At 44.3% G+C, this 26,055-nt stretch overlaps 1 protein-coding gene across 5 annotated transcripts in view; it reads left to right on the top strand.

Annotated features, from left to right (window-relative positions):
* The window catches only part of DIAPH3 (diaphanous related formin 3), a 394,284-nt gene that overhangs the window by 111,374 nt on the left and 256,855 nt on the right, over positions 1-26,055 (top strand). For all 5 annotated transcript variants that reach the window (XM_033949909.1, XM_033949907.1, XM_033949908.1 and 2 more), the window contains 6 exons: positions 432-550; positions 816-932; positions 17,572-17,690; positions 17,820-17,884; positions 18,686-18,790; positions 22,161-22,448. In XM_033949909.1, coding sequence (XP_033805800.1) covers positions 432-550; positions 816-932; positions 17,572-17,690; positions 17,820-17,884; positions 18,686-18,790; positions 22,161-22,448 — 813 coding nt within the window. The remainder of the gene's footprint in view (positions 1-431; positions 551-815; positions 933-17,571; positions 17,691-17,819; positions 17,885-18,685; positions 18,791-22,160; positions 22,449-26,055) is intronic.

The raw sequence follows: 26,055 nt of genomic DNA, 5'->3' as shown, positions 1-26,055 counted from the left end.
GCAAATTTAGCAACTGAAGTAGAAGAAACATAGGGCTCCTTTTACAAAGGTGCGTTAGGGCCTTAACGTGCGGAATAGCATGTGCTAGCCGCTACTGCCTCCTCTTGATCAGGCGGTAGTTTTTCGGGTAGTGCTCGCTAATCCGGTGCGTGCGCTAAAAAACGCTTTGTAAAAGGAGCCCATAGTCTATTCCCATTGAGAAAATGAAAAACAGCTTGAGGCCATATAGAGAGTTGTAAGGAGTCAAAGTGTAAATAACTTTATAACTGATTAGAGTCCGAATGAGAAGCCAATGGTACCAAATGACAAGAGGGGCTATACAGACAAATTTACTTGCATGTGAAAAGATCCTCACAGCAATGGATATGGATATGACCTGAATTGGATAAAGTATAATATACGTTTACAGTACATGCAACTTTCTATTACAGAAACTGAAAAGTTTAAAAAATGATGCGTTGGATATACAGCTCAGAGTGTTTGATGAACACAAGGAAGGAGACATGATTGAATTTTCACATCGCTTAGAAGATATCAGATCAGAAGTTGAATATCCTTTTATGAAGAAAAGCAATCATATTAGAATATACTTGTAATCCTAAATTTTTTTTTTGCATTCTATTCGAATCAAGTATGAATTTTTGAAATTCCGGATGTATGTGAAAATTTACCAAAAGTTGGTCCTTAAAGCACACTGCTAAAAAAAAAAAACAACCCATACATAAAAACAAAATCTTATCAAAATGTTATAGTTTCTAGATTTTTTTGTTATGATAATTTTCCTTCTTGGTTTTTACACTCCTTAACATACCCACTGATGCAAGTGATGTGTTTAACATGGTGTGGAACATAGTTAAAGATACTGGTGCAGAGGGATATTTTCTTTCCATCTTGCAGCATCTCTTACTCATCCGAAATGATTATTTTGTACGGTAAGTTAAATTATAGAAATGCATCCTTTTTCTGTATATAAATGAGTCACAAGTAAGATAAAATAAACTATTCAACAGTTGAGAATATTTCTGGAAATTTCATATCTAGTATCTTATGTTGAGATGTGAAGGATAATTCAATTCAAGTCCTTGTGTTTGCTTGACACTATTGGCCTAATTCTATAAATGGTGCTAATTGGCACCAATTAAATGTATAGGCACATTTTTTTGGTGGTGGGATTCGCACACAAATTTAATATGTGGTTCCAAAAAGAGGGCATGGTTATGAGAGAGTTATGGGCAAATCAAGGGCACTAGAGTGTGAGGATTTACATCATGGTTTAATTAGTGCAAATCCTTGCACCTAAAGTTAGGTATGGATCCTGGCACTAAACATTATTTTATAAATGGAGCTTAACTTTGAGCACTGTTTATAGAAAAGTGCTTAGTGTATGTTTGTCAATTTTTCAGCACCATTTATAGAATTGAGTCCTATATGTGGAAGCAGTTGCATTCTTTTTCAATAGCTTAAATGAATGTAGGTCTAATCCAGGTTTTTGGTATATAATTAAAAAAACAAAAACAACTTAAACCCCCCCCCCAAACAAATCCTCCTCCTACAAAGCTGCGCTAATGGCTGCTACTGAGTAACTACCCTGAAGCCCATAGAGATTTAAAGGGCTTCGGGCTTTTGCCACATGGCTTTGTAAAGGAGGAGGGGGAGGGAATGAGGTAAACCTGCAAGAAAACTATATGTGTAATGCTTGATTTTGGGAAAACCAAAATCAAAACACCAGTAAGCCAAACACCGGCAAAAGTGGAGTTGATGAACTAGAAACTCACAGGTTTATTAATAGCATAAATTAGAATATATAAAACAATAAAAACAATTGTAGTTAAAAATGTTGATAAATAATACCAAGCTACCAATCTATATGATAAATATCTGTATATGGATTCCAACTTGGCATATAAACTGGTTACATTACTTGCTAGCCGATTTGCAATATTGGACTTTTGACATATTCTTATTTGTATATGCCAAAGTAGAATCATCTACATATAGATGTTTATCATATAGATTGGTAATATGGAATTATATGTCAACATTTTTAACTACAATTGTTTTTTTATATATTCTAATTTATGATATGAATAAACCTGTGAGTTTCCAGTTCATCAACTCCACTTTTGCCAGTATTTTGTTTTTGTTGTTCCCTTTACTCAGTGCAGGATTGAGGTTTTTTGCTTGTTGTAAATGCTTGATTTTGGTCATCTTCCTTGATGACTCTGCAAGTATTTTTTTGTCCATTATTAGGATTTTGCTGCTTTCACCTGTAAGATATCTCACAGAAATCTAACCTCCCAACTCATTTTCTCCCTCCTCATTCCAAAGAGACAACCTGTCAACATTTGCCCAGTCATTTCTTTCCAGTGTCCTTGAGGTTTTGGGGTAAATTCATTACTATCCTGATAGATATTGCTAGCACGGACGGGGAGAGGGACCTTGGGGTGATAGTGTCTGAAGATCTAAAGGTGATAAAACAGTATGACAAGGTGGGGGCTTCTGCCAGAAGGATGCTGGGCTATTTAAAGAGAGTAGAAGGAAGATGCCCCTATACAGGTCGTTGGTGAGGCCCCACTTGGAGTATTGTGTTCAGTTTTGGAGACCATATCTGGTGAAGGACGTAAGAAGACTTGAAACGGTCCAGAGGAGGGTGACAAAAATGATAGGAGGTTTGCACCAAAAGATGTATGAGGAAAGACTGGAAGCCCTGAATATGTATACCCTAGAAGAAAGGAGGAACAGGGGAGATATGATTCAGACGTTCAAATACTTGAAAGGTATTAACATAGAACAAAATCTTTTCCAGAGAAAAGAAAATGGTAAAACCAGAGGTAAAACCTCATAATTGAGGTTGAGGGGTGATAGATTCAAGAGCAATGTTAGGAAATTCTACTTTACGGAGAGGGTGGTGGATGCCTGGAATGCGCTCCCGAGAGAGGTAGTGGAGAGGAAAACGGTGACAATGTTCAAAGAAGCGTGGGATGAACACAGAGGATCTAGAATCAAAAAATAATAGCAAATATTGAAGAACTAAGGCTAGTACTGGGCAGACTTGCATGGTATGTATCTGTATAGAGCCTTTTGGTTGAGGATGGGCTGGGAAGGGCTTCAATGGCTGGGAGGGTGTAGATGGGTTGGAGTGAGCTTTGACGGAGACTTCAGCAGCTGGAACCCAAGCACAGTACCGGTTAGAGCTTTGGATTCTTGGCCAGAAATAGCTAAGAAGAATTTTTTTTTTTAATTGAATCAGGTTGGGCAGACTGGATGGACCATTCGGGTCTTTAACTGCCGTAATCTTCTATGTTACTATGTAGCATTTGTAATCCTGTAGTAGAGACAATTACCAGGACCCTAAAATGTACCTTTTAGTGTTGGTCCTACAAAATTAGGATTTCATAATTTGGTATTCTCCTCCCAATTGTTTTGACTTTTTTTCCTTTTGGGTTTCATTACAGCAGATAAAGAATACTAATGGATCTGCTTTTTTTCTTGAATCCGACTAGTTTTATATTCGGGGCCCAACTGGCAAATAACGTGTCAAAATAGATGTCTAAACTATGACTGTCAGAACTGAGGCCAGCAGCAGTGAGGCCCAAATTCTGTATCCGGCGCCTAATGTTAAGCACCTATTATGCAGGTACCCAACTAGATAGGCGCCTATCTAAATTAAATAACAAGCTCAATTAAGCTTTTAATCAGCACTAATTGAAACATAGGCGCCTATAAAGAAAGAGCGATTCTGTAACTTGGCACCTCTAAAAATTTAGGCGGCCTTCAGAAAAATAGGCACTATGCATGTTGGATGTGTGCGTGGCTTCGTGTTAGGCGCCTTGTTACAGAATCGCTGCTCTTAAGCGTACTTAAGTACTCGCATGGGCGCCTAACTTGGGCCTAGAGCTGGCTTATTTATTGGGTGCCTCCAAAATAGGTGCCGCTCAGCGTGATTCACTAAACAGCACCCAACTGGACTGTAATTGCGCTGAACAGTGCCTAATTCGGTGCCTATCTTTTGGGCGCTTCTTATAGAATTTGCCCCCAAGTGTTAAAAAGCCAAGGTAGAAGCCAGGAGAGAGTTATCCCACTCTGGATAGAAAAAAGGCAGATCAGAAGTTAAATATGAAGAAAAGCAGTCATATTAGAGTATACTTGTAATCCTAATTTTTTTTGCATTCTATTCAAATCAAATATGAATTTTTGAAATTCCAGATGTATGTGAAAACTTACCAAAAGTTGGTTCTTAAAGCACCATAAATAAAAATAAAATCTTACCAAAGTGTTAGCTTAGCAAAAAAAATCTACTATCTATAACTTTCCTTCTTAGGTCATTCTTGTACTCCTTAACATACCCACTTTTGCAAATGATGTTTTTTAACATGATGTGGAACATAGTTAAGGATAGTGATGAAGAGGGATATTTTCTTTCCATCTTGCAACATCTCTTGCTAATCAGAAATTATTATTTTGTATGGCAAGTTAAATTGCAGAAATGCATCCTTTTTCTGTATATATTTGAGTCACAAGTAAGATAAAATAATCTATTCAACAGTTATGAAATTTCCAGAAATATTCTTCTCTGACATCTTTTGATGGGATGTGAAGGATAATTCAATTCAAGTCCTTGTGTTTGCTTGACACCATTGGCCTAATTCTATAAATAACGTTTATTGGCATCAATTAAAATGTACAGGCACATTTTTTTTTTGGTGTTGGAATCTGAGGGAGCGATACAACTGTCACTGACAGATTTTTCAAATGCACATTATGAAAGTATAAGAACATCTGCAATTTCTTTAGCTAGATTGACCTTATGGAACAATCTAACAGAACCATTGAGAGCACTTTTGTATCTTCAAAGATTTAAGAAAGTATTAAAAACTATTCTATTTATGGAAGCATTTAAATGATTGTTTATTCAAGATTTATGAGGATACTGCCACTGATATATTTAGATGGCGATGTTAAGTTTTGTCTTTTTAAAGAAACTAGTGTTTGTGTTGCTTGTTTATATGACATTGTATGTGACTGTTTGCATCCATTTTATGATTGCATTTTGTAAACCGCCTAGGAATAGGTAGAATATTTGGTATAGCCTAATGGCTAGTGCAGTGGACCGAGAACCAGGGGAGCCAGGCATGTTTCCCACTGCAGCTTCTTGTGACTGGCCAAGTCTCTTAACCCTTCATTGCCCCAAGGTACAAAATAAGTACCTCTATATAATATGTAAACCATTTTCTTCTAACTACAGAAAAGCGGTATACCAAATCTTATCCCCTGATTAAGGAGTAAAAAGAAAGAAAGTGAAAGTCTGCTTGATGTGTTGTTCTATTCATCTGGCTTTTGTTGTTTCTTCCTGATTTATGCCTGGTTTTAGTCTGCTGTTCTTGGTTCCTCAATTGCTCCTATTTCCGCACTACTGTTCCCTGGACATTAGCCTCTCTAGTTATGCTGCTAATGTGTAGGCTGTCAGTACCCCCTTGCTGTGGCAGCCCCCACTGGACTGCTGGGTGTCAGAAGAGGAAAAATCTAATTTTCCTTACTAAAATAGACATTTTATACTCTTGCCTTAAATTTTCATATTCCACAGCCATTCACAGTGGGGAAGCCATATACACCCACATTATTTAATGATTGAGCTACCATGGCTAGTGATGAGCCATATTTAACAGAAGAAAAGATCTTCAGACAATCGAATATCAATCTAAGAGTGAAGGCATCAAAACACTACAGGAGATAGTTCAAATACTGAGAAGAAATGAGATATTTTGAGCCTGCTCTGTCATCAGACTGTAGTTGAAGAATATATTTTGTTGAAGACAGTAGACCAATTTGATATACAGGAAGAGGTTCTAGATTATTTTTAGAGATTTTCTCTCTAATAGCTATGACACCGTTAAATTTTTTTTTTAGATTTTCTATCTGTCAGAACATTCATACTTTTTAATGTTTTTTAATATAATCATTGGGTATGATGCTTGATCAATTTAAAGTTCAACATCTCATCTATGTCAGCATTTCTCAAACTGTGTGCCACGGCACAATGGTGTGCCCCAAAGAAATTCGGGAAGTGCCATGAGAGATTCCATAATTTTACTTTATAAAAATTCCCTTCATAAGTATACACTAGAATAGATGTCATGTACACTGCATGTGCAAGAGTCTGTCAAAATTATGAGCATCTGAGTGCGTTAGGATACAACCACCCAGACAAGAATCATTCTTTGGAGTGCTCGGTCTTTGAAAACTAATGGCAAGAAACTTTTATTTTTATTTTTTATGTAGCAGTTATTCTAACTTGAGCAACAAAGTAAACATGGCTTTGTTGCCAATTGGATCTTCTTATCTTTGTGAACTTGGATTTTCATCTCTGACAAATTAAATAAAAAAAAGAGTGACTGCAGATCGTGGATGATGAAATGCGTATTTGCTTGTCGACTATCAAGCTGTGTTCTGAGTTAATTTGCACTCAAAAGCAAGCACATCCATCATATTAAATAGCAATTCTATCTACTTTAGTTTCACCGTTGTTATAATTACCTATACATAGCTTAAATAACTTTAAATAAATAACTCTTAAATTTAATTTTTGTTTGTTTTGCAATTTTATAATTTCTATTATAATGTGCTGCAAAAAAAACCATTTGTTCCGTTTAGTGTGCTGGAACTAAAAAAAAAGTTTGAGACATACTGATCTATGTGGATGGCATCTTTTGCTGGTATCTGGGGTTTAGTTGGACACACTTAATTACATCAAAAGATTTATCAAGCTGATTGAATATTGGGCTGTACTCGATGAACATAATGATTGCCACTGCTGGGTCAGACCAGTGGTCCATCGTGCCCAGCAGTCTGCTCCTGCGGCGGCCCTTAGGTCAAAAAACAGTGCTCTAACTGAGACTAGCCTTACCTGCGTAAGTTCTGATTCAGCAGCTTTAATCTGAGCAAAGGTAAGACCAAGTTCTTTAACTTATGGATCTGGAATGGCCAAGTCGTCGTCCCCTCACCTCTTTCTAACCCATCACCCACCCCATGATTACTAGAACCTCCCTTCACTGTACTCACGCTATTATATCCTCAGCAATAATGTTATTGATAAATAAAACACAGACACTTTATTGATGGTAAAATTCAGGCCGCAGCTTTGTTTATTGGGTCAACCAATAAGCAATGAACAATTGCTTCACCCCGAGCTACAAGACATTGCAATTTTACAGAAATCACAATTGTATTCCCCTGACCCTGCCGTATCAGCAAGAGCCTAGGGGGTGGCATGAATCTCCATGCCCCTCTTCCGTGCCACGGGCCTCAAGACATATTCGCTCACTTGAGCTCCCTTCCCCTTAACCACTCATCCCCAGATGAGCCTAGGGGTGTAGGCATGGACCGCCATGCCCCTCCCCTTACAGGGTCACCTGACCCGCGGCCTCACCACTCATCTGAGCTGACTGCCAAATACCCGCTCATCTTCTGATGAGCGAAGACCTTGTAGCTCGGGTTACCGCCACTGCGACAACCCTAAGCCCCCCAAATAACCCGAGCGAATCCTATATCCTAAGGGGAGGGTGGGCGGGAAAGTTGCCTCCAACGGACAGGGATGCACGCTGTTCCCCGGAGGCATGCAATCCCCTAACACTCCTCCCATCATGCCCTACTTCCCGTTGCTCCACCCCTCCCTTCGAGGTGGGAAACCAAGTCCCTCCCTCCTACCTCCTATCCTGTTACCTCCCCTCATGCCCTTGCAACTGTCTCCACATGGGCGACTACTTGGGCCATCCAGCCCATTGTTATAGTCGCCCATCGAGACAAGCTCTTGGGCTCTTTTTAACTTATGGATCTGGAATGGCCAAGTCGTCGTCCCCTCACCTCTTTCTAACCCATTACCCACCCCATGATTACTAGAACCTCCCTTCACTGTACTCACGCTATTATATCCTCAGCAATAATGTTATTGATAAATAAAACACAGACACTTTATTGATGGTAAAATTCAGGCCGCAGCTTTGTTTATTGGGTCAACCAATAAGCAATGAACAATTGCTTCACCCCGAGCTACAAGACATTGCAATTTTACAGAAATCACAATTGTATTCCCCTGACCCTGCCGTATCAGCAAGAGCCTAGGGGGTGGCATGAATCTCCATGCCCCTCTTCCGTGCCACGGGCCTCAAGACATATTCGCTCACTTGAGCTCCCTTCCCCTTAACCACTCATCCCCAGATGAGCCTAGGGGTGTAGGCATGGACCGCCATGCCCCTCCCCTTACAGGGTCACCTGACCCGCGGCCTCACCACTCATCTGAGCTGACTGCCAAATACCCGCTCATCTTCTGATGAGCGAAGACCTTGTAGCTCGGGTTACCGCCACAGGCCTGTAACTTACAGGCCCCCCCACCCAAAAGCAAAGCTGCGACCTCTGGGAATCCCAACAGTACAACTAATCCCAGCAACCCTGTTAAAGAACAACCCAGGAAGGGAACACACAGGAAAGAACCAGGTCCCGCAGAACCCCGGAAACCAGTACCCGGAAAATTCAACCCCCCCCCCTCGACACTGTCTTGGCAGCAATAGTCCGGGATGTCATGTCTAACAACGCCCCAGTAACAAGCGAGCTGAAATCGACTAACTAGAGCTTGGGAGGACGGCAAACCCAAACACACCAACATACCAGTGTCAAAACATGCGGCCCTAGACCCTGACATGCCGCAAGAGTCATGGGGAGTGGCGCATCCAAACACGCCCCTATAACCAGAGTCACCAGAGCCCGAGCGTGACTCCCTGCCGCTCCCCCGCTCAGTACCTGCCGAGTCACATGTTCGGGATAACTGCATCCCAAACTTGCCAACAAACCACGACAGAACCTGGGCGCAGCTCCCTGCCAACCATCCCAATCATCACCTAATGCGACACATCAAACAGAGCGTTGGAGAACCGCAAGCCGGGACATAACCGCAACCCAAACGCCCCCACGAACCAACATCCAGCGACCAGTACCCGGAAGAAGCGGCCCCCGACCCCTGTAACTCCTACTACCGGCAAGCTACCAGCGCCACCTGTCCCTGCTCAGCCTGCCCCCGAACCACATCCGTTCCCAAACTGCCCCCACAGAGATCCCCAGAACCCCCCAATCCTACCCCAGCCATGAATACAACAGCACAGCCCCGAACCAGCCCCCCGGATGTCAGCCAAATCCGGACGGTCCTGGCTCCCCCCCTGAAGTGCCCCAACAATCCCCGGGCCTGCCCATCTGGGAGACCCCTGAACTACCCCCCAGTCCAGCCCCAAACCACCCCAGTCTTGCCCCCCTCAAGGAGACCCCAAAACCACAAAGGTCCAGCCCCCCTGGAGAGTCCACAGTACCACCCGGTCCTGCCCTCCCCGGGGAGTCACAGAACTCCCCCCTGGTCCAGCCCCCGGGGGGTCCACCGAACCCCAGAAGGCCAACACCCCCGAGGAGTCAGCAGAACCAAACCTGCCCCCCCCCTCCGGGGAGTCCACAAAACCACCCCAATCCAACCAAATAGCTTTGCCATCAATCCTTCTCTTCCCACCCCCTTAGGTACGCACCATCATGTACTGCTTCTTCAAATTGCAGGACTCCCCCTTGTTCTTACCATTTCCTGTGGCATAATAAAGCAGGTACCCAAGTATGCCCCATCATGAATCATGTATGCCTAATCTCCTCACTTGTTAGTATTCCTGTTATGGTTTAATCTTGGTACAACACTTAGTAGCTTAGGATAAGCATTCAATCAAAACAAAACAGGAATAACTGGAAACCAGAGAAACATGAAACTGGAGACCACAGAATCACCCCGGTCCTGCCCCCCAGGGAGTCCACAGAACCGCCCCAGTCCTGCCCCCCCGGGGAGTCCACAGAACCGCCCCGGTCCTGCCCCCCGGGGAGTCCACAGAACCGCCCCGGTCCTGCCCCCTCGGGGGAGACACAGAACCGCCCCGATCCTGCCCCCCCCGGGGAGTCCACAGCACCGCCCCGGTCCTGCCCCCCCGGGGGAGTCCACAGAACCACCCCAGTCCTGCCCCCCCGGGGAGTCCACAGAACCGTCCCGGTCCTGCCCCCCCCGGGGAGTCCACAGAACTATCCCGGTCCTGCCCCCCCGGGGAGACCACAGAACCATCCCGGTCCTGCCCCCCGGGGAGTCCACAGAACCGCCCCGGTCCTGCCCCCCCCGGGGAGTCCACAGAACCGCCCCGGTCCTGCCCCCCCGGGGGAGTCCACAGAACCACCCCAGTCCTGCCCCCCCCGGGGAGTCCACAGAACCGTCCCGGTCCTGCCCCCCCGGGGAGTCCACAGAACTATCCCGGTCCTGCCCCCCCGGGGAGACCACAGAACCGTCCCGGTCCTGCCCCCCCGGGGAGTCCACAGAACCGCCCCGGTCCTGCCCCCCCCGGGGAGTCCACAGAACTGCCCCGGTCCTGCCCCCCCAGGGGAGTCCACAGAACCGCCCCGGTCCTGCCCCCCCCGGGGAGTCCACAGAACCGCCCTGGTCCTGCCCCCCCGGGGGAGTCCACAGAACCGCCCCGGTCCTGCCCCCCCGGGGAGACCACAGAACCGTCCCAGTCCTGCCCCCCCGGGGAGACCACAGAACCCACCCGGTCCTGCCCCCCCGGGGAGTCCACAGAACCACCCCAGTCCTGCCCCCCCGGGGAGTCCACAGAACCCCCTTGGCACTGCCCCCCCCGGGGAGTCCACAGAACCACCTGGACCTGCCCCCCCGGGGGGTCCACAATACCAGACCAGCCCAATCCCCCTGAGGGGAAGCCAGGCCACCAGCCAAGCCACATTTCGCTGCCACAGAACAACGCCATGTCCTGCGGTCAGCTGGCAAAAGGGGCATGCCACCGAAGCAAGGGCGCCCTTGTAGCAACCCCCAGTCTCACAGCAATCCCAGAACCGGAATAATGGCACCAGCCGCAGCTACCACCGCGGCAGCAGACCACCGCCAGATCTGGCGTTCCTGACAGCGAAGTAGAGAGTTGCCCCGGAGACGGCCATTCTCGGACTGGAAGCAAGAATGGCGCCATTCGCAGCAACCACCATGTCTGCTGGCCCCCGCAGCTGTGTCAACCAGGGTCACCAACATTCACAGCACTGACATTCCTGGCCAGCGCCCCGCCAGAGAAGCAGAGAGGATCAAGCGAGACAGAGTCGCCAATTGCAGCAACCACCAATGCCACCGATCCATGTCGCCCACTGTGCCAGCCAGGGCACGGTCACCAATGGATCTGATACCCTGTCCAATGACCAACAACGAAGAAGAGATGATCCTCTGTGACAGCCACTGCCGGACCTGAAACAAAACCAAAAGAACAGCAGCAACTGGCCAATAGCACCCCATACCCACACCCCAAAGCACCCGCACCCGATGTACCACCCTTCATGGCCGTAGCCCCCCACTGCCAACCCCCCTTCAAGCCATCCCCCACTCCAACTAGAGAGGGCAGACCTAGCAGGTGTCCAAATGCATGCCCAGAGAAAAGGGGAACCATGCCCTAAGGCACCGCGACAAGGGTACTAACTCCCCCAGCCCCAGGGAAGGACCCTGACCCCCTACCTAACGGACCCTAAGCCCGCGAGCAAGACCAGCGCCCACGAGCAAGAGCAGTACAGATCAGCTGGCAGGAGCCACCTGGCAGAAAACTCACAACTGCAGGGGACCCAGACAGCATCTGTGTCCCCGGGGCCCCAATCAGCCGCAGTCCAGCACCGGCTTAGGGAGCAGAAACAGACGGGGGAGAGACCCGACTCAGAGGGGCTCTCACAGGCAAAGGCAGCGGAATGGCTGTGAGGCGAGAAGGACCAGCCTACCAACCTCCAACAGCACCCCAATGTCCGCCAGCGACAACGCAGAAGAGCAGGAGCAAGTGCCCCAATGTCCCCCACACCCGTCTCCCCCCAACCTGTCCCAGGAGAAGGATGAGCAGTATCCGCAACGCATGTTCCTCGGGGTAGAATCCCTAAGACGCAAGGCACCCCCATAGCATGGAACACCGCCCCCCCATCCACTGCACCCCCATAACAACCCTGAATGAGGAGCCGAAAGTCCTGCAATAGCGCCAGTACCAAGGCATAGAAATGCAGCAGCACCCAAAGCACTCTCCAACACCCGCCTCAAACGCTCAAAAAGAAAAACAAACAAACCCAAAACAACATCCGGCACGATATCGGCAGAGAGCAGGGCTGCTGGCACACCCCACGACCGCCCGAAGCAACACCCTTGCGCTAGCCCCTCCCCCCCCAGCACACGCACACCGCACCAGCCACCCCCCCCAAGCATGCCAACACGGCACAACAGTGGGATCGCGCCATGGACCCCCTGTCCTGGCCTACACCACCAGAGGAAGCCGAGCACGTGGCCCCAACGTCCGGCAAACACCGGTGCCGACCCCGTAAAATGAAAATTTCCCCCACCGCGCCCGTAGTCCGAACGCCGCACTACCCCCGAAGCGAGGACCCCCCCGCCAGCGAAGAGGAAAACCCCGAGCACAACCCACGGCGCCAGACGCACCGCACAGGCCCCGCACACGAGCCAGCCTGCTCAGGCACATGGAAAAGAGGCCGACCACGTCCACCATCATCTGGGAGCCCAAGAATGTCGCCACACCGCCCCAACAATGTGCAGACATGGTCCCCAAGCAGGCCTAGCCAAACAAGAAGCCCTGCAGAAGAAAAGGTAAGACTTACAAAGTAAGTTGCCTCCAACGGACAGGGATGCACGCTGTTCCCCGGAGGCATGCAATCCCCTAACACTCCTCCCATCATGCCCTACTTCCCGTTGCTCCACCCCTCCCTTCGAGGTGGGAAACCAAGTCCCTCCCTCCTACCTCCTATCCTGTTACCTCCCCTCATGCCCTTGCAACTGTCTCCACATGGGCGACTACTTGGGCCATCCAGCCCATTGTTATAGTCGCCCATCGAGACAAGCTCTTGGGCTCTTTTATAGATAGGCCCAACAACTGATTCCAGATATAACACCAAGTTTCTCATGAGTGATAGCATTTAAATCAACTGAGAACAAGTTAACATTTTGGGAGTAGAGGTAGGTAATCTGCTGCCTATGCAAAATATTGTACATAATGTAGTAAGAAGATTTCTTTCTACTTAGAAAATATTTTATACCATTGTTTTATAGGATGCTTGTTCAAGCCTTATTTTATCTAGGTGTTCCTACTGCAATATTATACTGGTCAGCTGTTCTAAATATTTTAATTGATTGTTTTTAGGTCAAAATACAAGTTGCCCAAGATGATGATAAAGCATTCTTGGAGAGAGAAGTGTGTTTATGCCTCTTAGCTTTTTCATGAGGTTCCCCCCAATGCAGGCAGCATTGATGACATAAAAGATGTTAATGCCATCAGTACCGGAGGTATCAGATGCTGAGGATTAGAGACTCCCACTATTTCTGATATAGAAACAGATGACCTGAAAAGTTTATGAAAACTGTAATTTTCTGGCTTTTAGTGATATTTTCTGTAATTTTGAACAGAGCAGGCATGAAAAATCACAGTGATAAGGACCTAGGCACTGAATGCAACAGTTATGCAGATCAGTAGGAGAAAAACCCATTTGACACCAAGAACACCGCTTAAATCTGCTAGAAGCCTTGGACATAAGAGGAAAAACTGCCAATGCAAGGTCAAAAGACTGAATGGTTCGGGGATTTCGAGCAGATTATAAACCGAAAAAGGCTCGATGATCTAAGCACTGATACACCAATGACGCATCACCATCTGTACAGTTGGTGTTACCTTTGAAGCGTGTCTCGATACTGGAGTCATCAGTGATTTGACACTCAAATAAGGCACATATGATACCAGTGCATATACCAGTTAAAAGTGCTATCTCTGCAGGAACAGCTTTCCATGTTGTTGCAGAAAGAGCTAGTTATGTTGGTTCAGTTGCAAAACATGCAAAATACTGCTCACACAAAGTCATCCTTAGCTTGGTCCGAGCATTGACTGGATACTCAATTAAGCCACCAATCTCGGAGAATGCAGCCTTAAGCATAAACATCTATTGTGGACATACATGACCGACACACCTTCGCAAGGCAGGGATCCAAATGCACCCGTGTTTGGACAGTTGTCTAATCAGAGCCCTGTCCAAGGAAGAGGGCAAGCTGGCAGTCTCGAGATTGGTCCTACTCCTGAAGGACTTGGGATGGATCATCAACTTCAAGAAGAGTCAGTTGGAACCAACCCAGCAACTGGAGTACCTGGGAGTTCTGTTCGACAGCCGTAAATTGGGGTTTTCTTCCATAGCCACACAGACAGAAGCTCCAGAAGCATATATCATACCTGCTACTGAGACTGGCTCCTACAGCATGGCATTATCTGCAGGTCCTGGGGTCGATGGCAGCAGCCATAGAGGTGGTCCCTTGGGCGAGGGCACACATGAGACCTCATCAAGACTCTTCTATATTACTGGTCTCCTCAGATAAGCTTACTTCAGCAGCCGCTTCCCTATACAGTGGAAGTGAGGAACAGCTTATGGTAGCTGCATTTGGATGGTGCTGCAGACCCTAGAGAAGTCCTGGAAGGCAATGCAGTCAGGGTCTTCTCGGACAATGTGAAAAATGTGTCCTACATCAATTGACTAGGAGGCACCAGAAGTGCCCTATTATGTCTAGAAGCCTAGCTGTTTTTTTTTTTTTGGGGGGGGCAGACGCTCATCTTCAGTCTCTCTCAGCCACACATATTGCGGGAGTGATGAATGTTCAGACCAACTATCTCAGTCATCAGATTGTTGACCCGGGAGAATGGTTGCTGCTCCCACAAGCATTCAAAGCTACTGTCTGGAGGTGGGGGTGTCCACTGATGGATCTGATGGTCTCAACAGTAAACACAAAGGTGGATTTCTTTTACAGCGAAAGACATGAGCCCGGAAGTACAGAGTTGGACACGTTAGTCCAGCCATGGCTGGAAAAGAGACTCTTTATGTGTTCCCCTGTGGGCCTATGTTAGGTTGAGTCATTCAGAGGATCATGAGTCAGCTGGGGTTGGTAGTCCTCATGGCACTCGATTGGCCCCACAGACCATGGTATGCAAACCTAGTTCATCAACAGAGACATGAAGGCCTCGGACTGATGGTTCAGCAAGTCTCCAATTGAGAATCTGGAACACTTTGGCTTATGGCATGGCTCTTGAGCAGTTGCCCTATTAAGGATGGGATACTCAGAGGTAGTAGTTTCCACTCTTCTTGAAACAAAAAAGCCCTGAAAGACTTTCCAGCACCTGTGTGTTAAGGTCAATGCAGAGCTCTTAGAAGCCCCGATTTTGGTAGTCTTGGAAATTTTGCAGGAGGGACTTGAGAAGGATATGTTGGTTGGATTGCTAAAAGTGCAGGTAGCAGACCTTTCATGTTTCTGAGCTGGGGGGGGGGGGGGGGAATGTCTCTGACCTCTCATCCAGATGTCACAAGATTCATTAAAGGGGTTCTCGAGTTGCACCCTCCAGTGCATCTACCATTCTCATCCTGGAATCTTAATACCATCTTGCAAAGTCTCAGTAGGGCTCTGTACGAGTCCTTACAGGAGGTTTCTCTTCCAGATCTTATGGTTAAGACGGTGTTCCTAGTAGCAATTTCTTCGACTAGACAGGTCTCAGAATTGCAAGCACTTTCCTTCAGGGAGCCATTTCTAAATATTATGGAAGCAGGGTTTTCCTTGCATATGGTTCCATCTTACTTACTAAAAGTAGTTTCTACCTTCCATGTCAATCGGGAATCCATATGCCCACATTTCAGCCTATGGGGTCAAAGAAAAAGGAAAAAATATTGCATTTGCTAGATGTCAAGAGTGCCATTTGGTCTTTATCTGCCATCATGTTTCTATGGCCTGAGAAAGGCATGTAGAAGCTCTTGGAGACAGAAAGAGATAATGGTTACTGCGGATGGGTAGACTAGATGGGCCATTTGGCTTTTATCTGCCATCTGAGCATGGGTATTGGACGCCAGCGCACTCATAAAGCTGCAGTTGCCAATTACACTGCTAGCTTTCACTCAAGGTGTGAAAAATAACAAAAACATGGAAAATAACGCATTACGCAAGATTCACCAAAATAATTTTATTGTTTTTATTTTTCCATCATGGAACTCAAAAGACCAGTTGCGTTAGTGGGAGGTCATTATAGTTGCCAAAATGCTGGCCTTCTGATAACGAACTCAGCTTGATACTTCAAATCAAAGCTCCCCAACATATACGTTTAGTCCAGTGTGACATCATTGGCCGTGGGCCAATCAAATAACAGGTGGTGTTTAAATTCAGACAAAGAAAAATTCCTTTCCATGTTTAAAAGTTTCAGAAATCATATTTTGTTTTGTTTACATTCATTTCTGAATATACATTAACATTTTATTACATATCCAATATTCTTTTTGTCCTTTCCAAAAAAGTATATTAAGAGAACCTGCATTTGTTAAGTGCTGACATATTCTTAGCCTCCCTGTCATTATAATAAAGGAGAAGGCAGTCAGGAGAAGGAGGGGCTGTTTCCCCCTCTCCCTGAAATCTGACAGCTTCATGTTACACTGGCACAGTCCTAAGCGTGGGCTACCAATGCTCCATTCCTATGCTAGAGACTGGAACAGCAGTCTCTGACTAATTATTTCCAGATGCTGTGTTCAGGATTTTTCCTTAGTATTCTTTTTATAAAACATTTTACTTTAAGTACAAATTCTTTCACAATCCATTCATACTTGGGGCCCCATCATTCATCTATTCATACCATGTATTTCATTCATATTTAATGCATGTTATATCTCAGGTTGGGATACGTAATCTAATATGCTCTTCCTAACCAGCCTAAGGCACATCTGGTATCAATTAGAACCACGAGGCTAGAAGCGGGAAAACCTGAAAAAAGACTTGGGATATAGGCTGAACACAAAATGGAGTAAACTGCCTCAAGATGGAGTTCATTTGCTCTATGATCTAGCTTAATAGCAAAGTACATAAAAAGAATATTATTATGCTTTTTCTTAATATTAATCTATAGTGTGTTGGGTTTTTTTTTCTGGCCTTGGCTACATCCATAATCAGATTTTATTCACCAATTTTTTTTTCGCTTCTATTGGGTGTGGCCTTAACTAACATATGCTTGTATCTAACTAGAGTTACCCAGAATCATTCGAAAAGCAGGCGCTTTTACTGCACTATCATGTCCTGACGTCCATTCCATTACTGTCCCATAGACATCACTCCCTACTGGCCACGAGCCACTACTGCTCAATCCCCTCTTGAATAACATGTAAGTTTACGCACGTGATATTCATACCTGGGACGTTTCGTGGTCTTATCTTTGGCTCTCAGGGGGGTTTCTTTGGGTACGGCCCTTATGGATCAGTGTGTGTCTCTGTGCAAGTATATTCTTTTAATGCCAATTAAACAGGACTGATTGCACAAAAGCCAGAAAAATATACTACCTAGGCCGCAAAGGCAAGTATGCAACTCGGATGCATCTTGGCTCTGAGTGCCCATGCTATATATATGTTATATATAAAAGATTATATGGAAAAATTTGATGGTGTATATTTGACTATTTTTTTTGTCTTCTCTAGACCACAGTATTTCAAAATAATTGAAGAGTGTGTCTCCCAAATAGTATTACACCGAAGTGGAACAGACCCAGATTTCACATATCGTAAACGATTAGATGTGGATTTCAGTCACCTTTTGGGTGAGTTCATTGATTGTACTACTTAAAAAAAAAAAAAAAATTGTTGCTTTTGATTTAAAAAAAACTAAGCATATGTAGTCTAACTAATTAGTGTATAAGATAAAGTAATATATTCTGACTCTTTTGTAGATGTTTGCATCATCAAGGCAAGAGCAGAAGAATATGAACAAACAACTTTAGAATTGGCCAGGAAAGTAAGTTGCATTTGTTTTCTAGTCTGAAGGCATCAAGGAAACTTTGGTTTGCAGTACTGAATCATGTTTGTTTGCATGTGTGTATGTTTATCTTTGTTTAACCATTGCGCTATTCAAAATGGATTATTTATGCTGGGTTTTAATAAACAGCGCTAGAGGATTTTAGTGTGGCCTGGCAAGGTAAATGCTCCACTTATAGGAATTTTATGAGCATTGGAGCATTTACCTCGCCATCCCGCGCTAAAAACCTCTAGTATCATTTAATAAAAGGAGCCCTTATTTTGGTATTAAAATATGTTTCCTGCTGGGTAAACCCCTGAAATCTATAAACATAATATTCCATTGTGTTTCTGAGATGAAAAAGAAGTCCTTGAATTGTCAGGATATAGATTTATACCATAACATTTTTCTCCATCTTTGTCTCTTAGTTCCAGCCACATAAACATTGTGCTCATCTTACCATACTTTGTGCCACTTAAGTATACAGTAGAACCTAATAATTAGTTCCTAATTAGAGTTCTTACCGCTGTGGCCGACGCTAAACACACTAGCCTGGCTTTGTAAAGGAGAGCGTAAACTGTTAAAATTTGGAGCATCAAGATTCTATTGTAGGATTTGATTTATTTTTTTTCATGTTTGGTGTCTTTCCTGAGTGCCCTAATGCTGTTCACACTAATTAACCCCAGGAGCTGCAGCAAGCTAAGTCAATAATCCTGTAGCATCCAGATGTGCCCCTTCACTTAGATTAAAAAAACAACTTTGCTACAATTACAACATGTTTACAAAGTTTTCCTTTTACAGTTTGAAGAAGAATTTACACTCCGCCAAGAAGCCCAAGTCCAGTTGCAGAGAAAAGATGAAAAAATAAATGAACTTGAAGCAGAATTACAAGCTTTTAAATGTCAGGTAATGGACATTGGTAAATGAGTTTATTGAATATCGGAGCATCTTTGGTAAACATCTTTTTACCAGACTGAAATTTGTTATTTTTAAACACTTTCAAAAGTGTTTACTATCAGTTTCCTTATTCCTGGTTGCTATGTCTTGTTTAATGTAGAATTGTGAGACCCTAATTGATCATGTTTTGTCGTTAGGCTTTTGTTAATTAAATTTCAACTGTATATTTCACTTGAGTTTCACACCTAGTGGCATATAGTTCAGAACTAATTAACCACAAAGGGTGAGAAGTCTTGTTTTATACATTACTGATCTTTATCTTGATATAGGAAATTATTGCTTATGCATTTTGTTTTGTTGAGCCATCAACTCTGGCTATCCTGCAGTGAAAGATAACTTCTTTCTCAGTGGTTCTTAAAACTCTTCTTGGGAAAATTCCAGTTTCAATTATAATATTTTTGGGTAATTTTTTAATTTCAAAAAGTGGTTTAAAGCATGACAGAACAATTCTAGATTTGGAATTGGATAACATATATAACTGTTTAATTTCACATATGCCATTTAGTATATTACTTAAACCCTTTCCATAAACTTTTCACGATCCTCAGAGGGCTGTAGAATCCCTTTGGTTCATGTGAATTCTATCACAGAACCCAATCGTCATAGGATCAATAGTTTATGTATATTTTTATGTACTTTTTTATTTTATAAATTAGTCATATTTTCAAAACTATTTAAAACTTTTTCTTTAGTATTATACTTAGTTTGATATTAGTAGCCAGTATTAGAGAGCACCTCTGCCTTTTAACATGCACAAGTTTCAAGTTAAACTTTTCATCAGGGTTGAGGCTCCCGTAGTTAATCTAGAACAAACAAAAATATAAAAAAAATATATATATTATCCTAAGCCAAATGAGAATATCAAACATTCAACTCTAACAAAATACCATACTAACAAGGACCTGTTATAGTTTAAAACTTACTATTGTGCTTTTTCAAGAACCGCTCCTCTCCATAAAGTATCATAGTTTTGGCGGCGTCTGTCGTCAGTTCCGGTTTATACAAAAATTCAAACTGAAACTAGACGGCAGATAGGGACGATTTCCTCTGAAGGACAAACAGGAAATAACTAACAAAAAACATTCTATTACCAAACAGAACCCAGTTTTATATTACAGACATCCAATCTATTTCCTCATTTAAACCATTTGGAACCAAAGTATTTAATAAATAGATCATTTTTGTTCTTTAGTATTTAAAGCTTTTTTATAATTACCACCCTCCCTCCCTATTTGTATAATGTCAATCACTCACCATTTGATATCTTGCCAAGTATGGTTCATTTGTTTCCAATGGTTAACTATCGGGGCTGTATCTGTTTCAGTGTTGACTCTTGATTTATGTTCATTTAAATGTATTTTTACCGATCTAAAGGTTCTACCTACATATACTTATGCACATGGGCATTGAATGATATACACTACATTCATTGTTTCACAGTTTGTAATTTGTCTTGAATAAATTTATTCTCCCGTTTGTGGATGGACCCATTTTTCTCCTGTCATAGTTAAAGAACACCACTGGCAATGACCACATGCCTCATGATATCCATATTGATATGATAAATATGGACTATGGAAAATTTCTCCTATGTTACGATGTCTCTGGAACATGAATAATGGGCATTCAGGCATGTCCTGTATTAATTGTATTATATGCCAGTGATTTTGAATTAACTGTCTTATTTTCATAGAGAGTACTTTGCCATCCTTGTCCAATCCATCATCCTCTCCAAACTAGATTACTGCAACGCCATCTACTTAAATCTATCAAAAAAAAGTATTCTAAGACTCCAGCTAATCCAGAATACTGCAGCCAAACTGATCTTCTCAAAACGCAAGTCTGACCATGCCTCCCCACTCCTTGCCAAACTTCATTGGCTCCCAATAATCTCCAGAATCCATTTCAAATGTTCCTGCCTGGCTTTCAAGATCATTCACGGAATCCTGCCTCCTCTTATCCCACTGTCTTTCAACTCCTCCAGTCCCGACTCCTCCAGAACTGCCCAAAGGCTTAAACTAGCCTTCCCCTCTCCACGCGGCATCCACTATTCAGGCAAACTGGGAAAATCCCTTCTCTTCAAAATCACAGGTCTTTGGAACGACCTCACCACCCCGCTGCGGAACCTGAGCTCCCTTCAGTTATTCCGCAAAAAACTGAAAACCTGGCTTTTCAGCAAATTGTAGCTCTATCCTTCCCCCCCTTTCTCTCCCCCCTTCTACACATAAGTTCATGTAATCCTTTTTCTTCTTCTCTACCCACTATTTTAAGTTCTTGTAAACCGTGTCAAGCTCCATTCTCATGGAGATGATGCGGTATATAAACTTAAGGTTTAGATTAGATTAGATTAGCATTGTAAACTTCTGTACATAAATAAGTTCTGGTTCAAATTCAGACGTTTGTCTTCCTGTTTGTAATAGGAGGTCACGATTGGCATACTTAGCTCTTAAGTATGCCCTTTATATTACTATTATAGGATAACCTCTTTGGGAGAATCTGTGCCAGAGTATCTTAGCTTGAACTCTAAAATCCTCTATTGAAGAACAAAGACACAAATTCTTAAAAACTGGTTTATAGGGAGATTTGATCTTAATTCCTGGGGGTGGAAACTGTGATAGTATAAAAAAACCTTTCACGATCTGTTTTTTTAAGATATAGAGACTTTTGAAAAATATTGATATGAATGTCCAAAGAATCTATTACATTCTGATTGATGGTCGCTGTAAATTTGAGATATGGAAGGTGGAGGGCAGTCTAGAGGTAAGAGAGGAGGAGCAAAAAGCTATGCTAAAGAGGCTTCCTACAAAGGATCTCATGAGATGGGATGCATAACTCGAGTGTTCAGGAATAGAGTGAGGGTTTACAAGAAAGAAGATTACCAAGGTAAGAACCCAATCTTTCCATGGCCCCCCCAGCCAGCCAGCTAGCTTTTCAGGCTATTCACAGCCAATATTCATAAGAGAGGTTTATATGCACTGTAAATTTCTGTCATTCATATAGATTGTGGATATCCTGAAAATCCAACTGGTTGGTGGTCCCCCAGGAGATGTTTGGAAACCTTTGCATTAAGTTTTTGTTTTGCCCTTTCCCATGATGTAACACATTTAGAACATTCAATGATATTTTTGTACATATGGCATTTTATGTTTACAAATATGAATGTTTTATTTGCTATTTTGGATTTTTATACATTGTCTAATAACATCAAATTTAGTGATTCAATCTGTTTTAATTATTAGCAATTTTTTTTAAACACAGATAAGCTGGAAAAAGCTTCTAGTTGAGTTTAAAATTTTTGTGCTTTTTTTTTTTTTTTCAGTATGGGTCTGCAGCAGTGAGATCAGATGCTATATTACAGGTGCCTCCAGCACCTTCTAGTGTACCACCATCAGAACCTGGATGTGCTACCTTGTTGCCCCCACCTCCACCGCCGCCGCCACCACCACCACCTCCACCTCCACCTCATATGATGGGTACACCATTGGCTCCTCCACTGGGTTTTCTTGGAGGTCATATGTCTCCCCCTTCACACCCACTTCCATTTGGCTTGAAGCCTAAAAAGGAGTTCAAACCTGAAGTTACTATGAAGAGATTCAACTGGTTAAAGGTGAAATTTTTTGTTTGCTATATTAATTGGTAGATAGATAGACATATGATTGTGTGGCTTAGAATATTGATATTTGATTTTGTGTTATCCCAGAGTTAAAAATAAGTTATTAGAAGAAACTAGTTACTGCAAGAAATATGGGCAGTATTGAAAGAAATTAGATATTAAATATAAATATGGTAGAGAATATTAGAACACATCAAAAATGAAAGAACTATGCCAAATACATTCTGGCTCAGACTAGATAGAGATTACTTATGTTATCCCAGGACAAGCAGGCAGCATATTCTTGACTGATGGGTGACGGCACCGACGGAGCCCCGGTACGGACAATTTTAGAGTGATTGCACTCTAAGAACTTTAGAAAGTTCTAGCTCGGCCGCACCGCACACGCGCGAATGCCTTCCCGCCCGACAGAGGCGCGCGGTCCCTCAGTTTCTTAGTTTCCGCGGAGCTAAGAAGACGCGTTTTCAACGGCTGTTGAAACTTTTTTTCTCTTTGCCTTCCCGCTCGCGTAAACTTTTGATTATTTAATCTTATTTCTTTTCTTTTTTCTATTTTGTAAAAAAAAAAAAAAAAAAAAACTCCTTTATTTTTTCTTTAATTTAATCTTTCCCCGGCGGGGCCTTCTGCCACCATCGAAGCCTCGGCCTTCGATTTGGCTGAAGCCGTTTTTCCTTTCATGCCCCCTCAACCGGGTTTTAAAAAGTGCCAGCGGTGTGCTCGGCCTATATCTCTCACGGACCCACACAACTGGTGTTTACAGTGTTTGGGTCCTGAGCATCAGGCCTCTACTTGCACCCGCTGTGCCACTCTAAAAAAACGGACATTAAAAAATCGCCAAATCCAGCAGCGATTATTGTTCGGTGCCGAGATGTCCGACCCCGTTCCATCGACTCCAGCTTCGGCACCGATTCAGTCGGCACCCTCTTCTTCGACGCCGCGTGATTCCGCACCGGCGTCTCACCAGTCAGGTAAGCCGGCTAAGAAGCCTTCCCCGCTGGAGCGTCCTCCGGTCTCGAGTGCAGTGAGTCCAATCCTGCCGACTGTGAGACGCCAGCGGAAGCGTTCCGCCCCTATAGAGGTGAGTCCCTCGACATCGGGCTCCTCATCTCCGGGGCGTCGAACGGCACCGCAGGTACCGCAGAAGAAAAAAGCGGTACCGGTGCCATCCCTTGATGACCGCATCACGGCCATCCTTCAGGTGCAGCTTAAGGACCAATTGAAACAGCTCCTTCCTGCTATCCTGGCTCCGAACCTTCCGGTGCCGGTCCGCACCGACCTACCGGTACCGATTGTGGAACAGCCTGTTTTACCTGCTTCCACTATTTCGGTACCGCTTCAACTAACCTCATCGGTATCGATGCCAGTTCTTGCACCGGAGCCGAGAGCTCACCATCAATCGGTGCAGACTTCGGCACCGGTGCGACCGATAACATCTCCTGACTCGATATCGATGAGGTCGGGTAAGTCATTACACAAAACCCGACACTTACAATCATCGACACCTGAGTCTCGGGACCATACTCCCCATGTCAGGGATCCTGATCTGTGGGGAGACTCAGAGGAACCCTTTCTTTCTGAAGGCGAATGTTCCTCAGAGGAGGAGGATTCAACTGTCCCTGACCCATCCTCCAAACAAGTCACTTCCTCTTTCTCCTGCTTTTTGAAAGAGATGTGTGACTCCTTATCCATTCCTTTGGAGGCTGAATCCAAAAAGTCCAAAGCTTTTTTGGATGCCCTTGATTTTGACCAGCCTCCAAAGGAATTTTTGAAACTCCCTCTTCATGACATCTTGAGGGAGACTTTCTATAAGAATTTAGAGACTCCTTTAACTGTCCCAGGGGCCCCACGTAAACTGGATTCTCTATATAAGGTAATTCCCATTCCTGGGTTCGACAAACCTCAACTTCCACACGAATCCTTAACTGTCGAATCCACCCTTAAAAAATCTTCAGGAGCCAGTGTATATGCATCGGTACCTCCTGGCAGAGAAGGTAGAGCCATGGATAAATTTGGTAAGAGGCTCTACCAAAATGCTATGTTAGCAAATAGAGCTAGCAATTATGCTTTTCATTTTTCTTTTTATTTGAAGCATCTCCTTACCACCATGGCTTCCTTCGAAAAGTACCTTCCTTCACGAAAACATCACTCCTTTCATACCTGCTTGTCGTCTCTTTTTCAATTACGTAAGTTCATGGTTAGATCCATATATGACACCTTTGAACTTACATCCAGAGCGACAGCAATGTCGGTAGCTATGCGTCGCCTGGCCTGGCTTCGGGTATCCGACCTTGATTTTAATCATCAGGATCGGTTAGCCAACGCCCCTTGCCTAGGGGATGAGCTCTTTGGGGAATCCATGGACTCAACCACACAAAAGCTCTCTGCTCATGAGACACGCTGGGATACCCTGCTTAAAAATAAAAAGAAGCCTCCTCCGCCAAAACCATATAGGCAGCAGTCGGCCTATCAACGCCGCTTCACAGCTCGGCCATTACCTACCACTGCTCAGCAACCCAGGTGTCAAAGGCAGCAACAACGTCAGCCTCCCAGACAGCAGCCACAGCAGCAACCTGTGAAACCACCTCCTCAGCAGAAGTCACAGCCCTTTTGACTTCATTCTCCACAGTATAGCCAGTATTCCTATTCCTGCTCTCCTGCCTCAACCTATAGGAGGTCGACTTTCTCTGTTCCTCAGCCGATGGGAAGTTATCACTTCGGACCAATGGGTCCTCAACATCATCCGCCACGGCTACTCTCTCAACTTTCAGACTCTTCCATCCCAAAACCTGCCAAAAGAGTCTGCTTTGAACAGTCCTCAATCTGCCCTCCTCATTCAGGAAGTTCAATCCCTCCTTCTTCTAAACGCTATAGAAGAAGTTCCTCAAGATCAAAAAGGGCAGGGATTCTACTCCCGTTATTTTCTAGTCCCCAAAAAAACAGGAGATCTCAGACCAATTTTGGATCTCCGCGATCTCAACAAACACCTGGTAAAAGAAAAATTCAAGATGCTTTCTTTAGCCATCCTTTATCCTCTTCTCAATCAAAACGACTGGCTATGCTCCCTCGATCTCAAAGAGGCATACACTCACATACCGATCCATGTAACCTCAAGACAGTATCTCCGTTTCATGATCAATCATTGTCATTACCAATACAAGGTGCTGCCCTTCGGCCTTGCCTCCTCTCCAAGGGTCTTCACCAAGTGTCTCATTGTGGTAGCGGCATTTCTACGCTCTCACCACCTCCAGGTCTTCCCTTACCTGGACGACTGGTTAATCAAGGCCACATCCGCTCAAGCAGTTCTACTGGCCACCAACCAAACCATCTTGTTTCTACGAATTCTGGGGTTCGAGATCAATCTACCCAAATCTCATCTCACCCCCACTCAGAGACTTCAATTCATTGGAGCGATCCTGGACACACTCCTCATGAGAGCTTTCCTACCATCCAATCGTCTTCAGACCCTTCAGTCTCTATGTCAGCAGGTGCTTTCGCTACCTTCCATCTCAGCCAGGCAAATGATGGTACTCCTGGGGCACATGGCATCTACAGTTCATGTCAAGCCCCTCGCACGTCTTCACCTGCGCACTCCTCAATGGAC

This window comes from Geotrypetes seraphini, chromosome 6 (assembly GCF_902459505.1).
Source record: "Geotrypetes seraphini chromosome 6, aGeoSer1.1, whole genome shotgun sequence".
In the NCBI taxonomy this organism is placed as follows: domain Eukaryota; kingdom Metazoa; phylum Chordata; class Amphibia; order Gymnophiona; family Dermophiidae; genus Geotrypetes; species Geotrypetes seraphini.
Note: the sequence above shows the minus strand (reverse complement) of the source record. Positions and strands in the feature narration are given on the sequence as shown.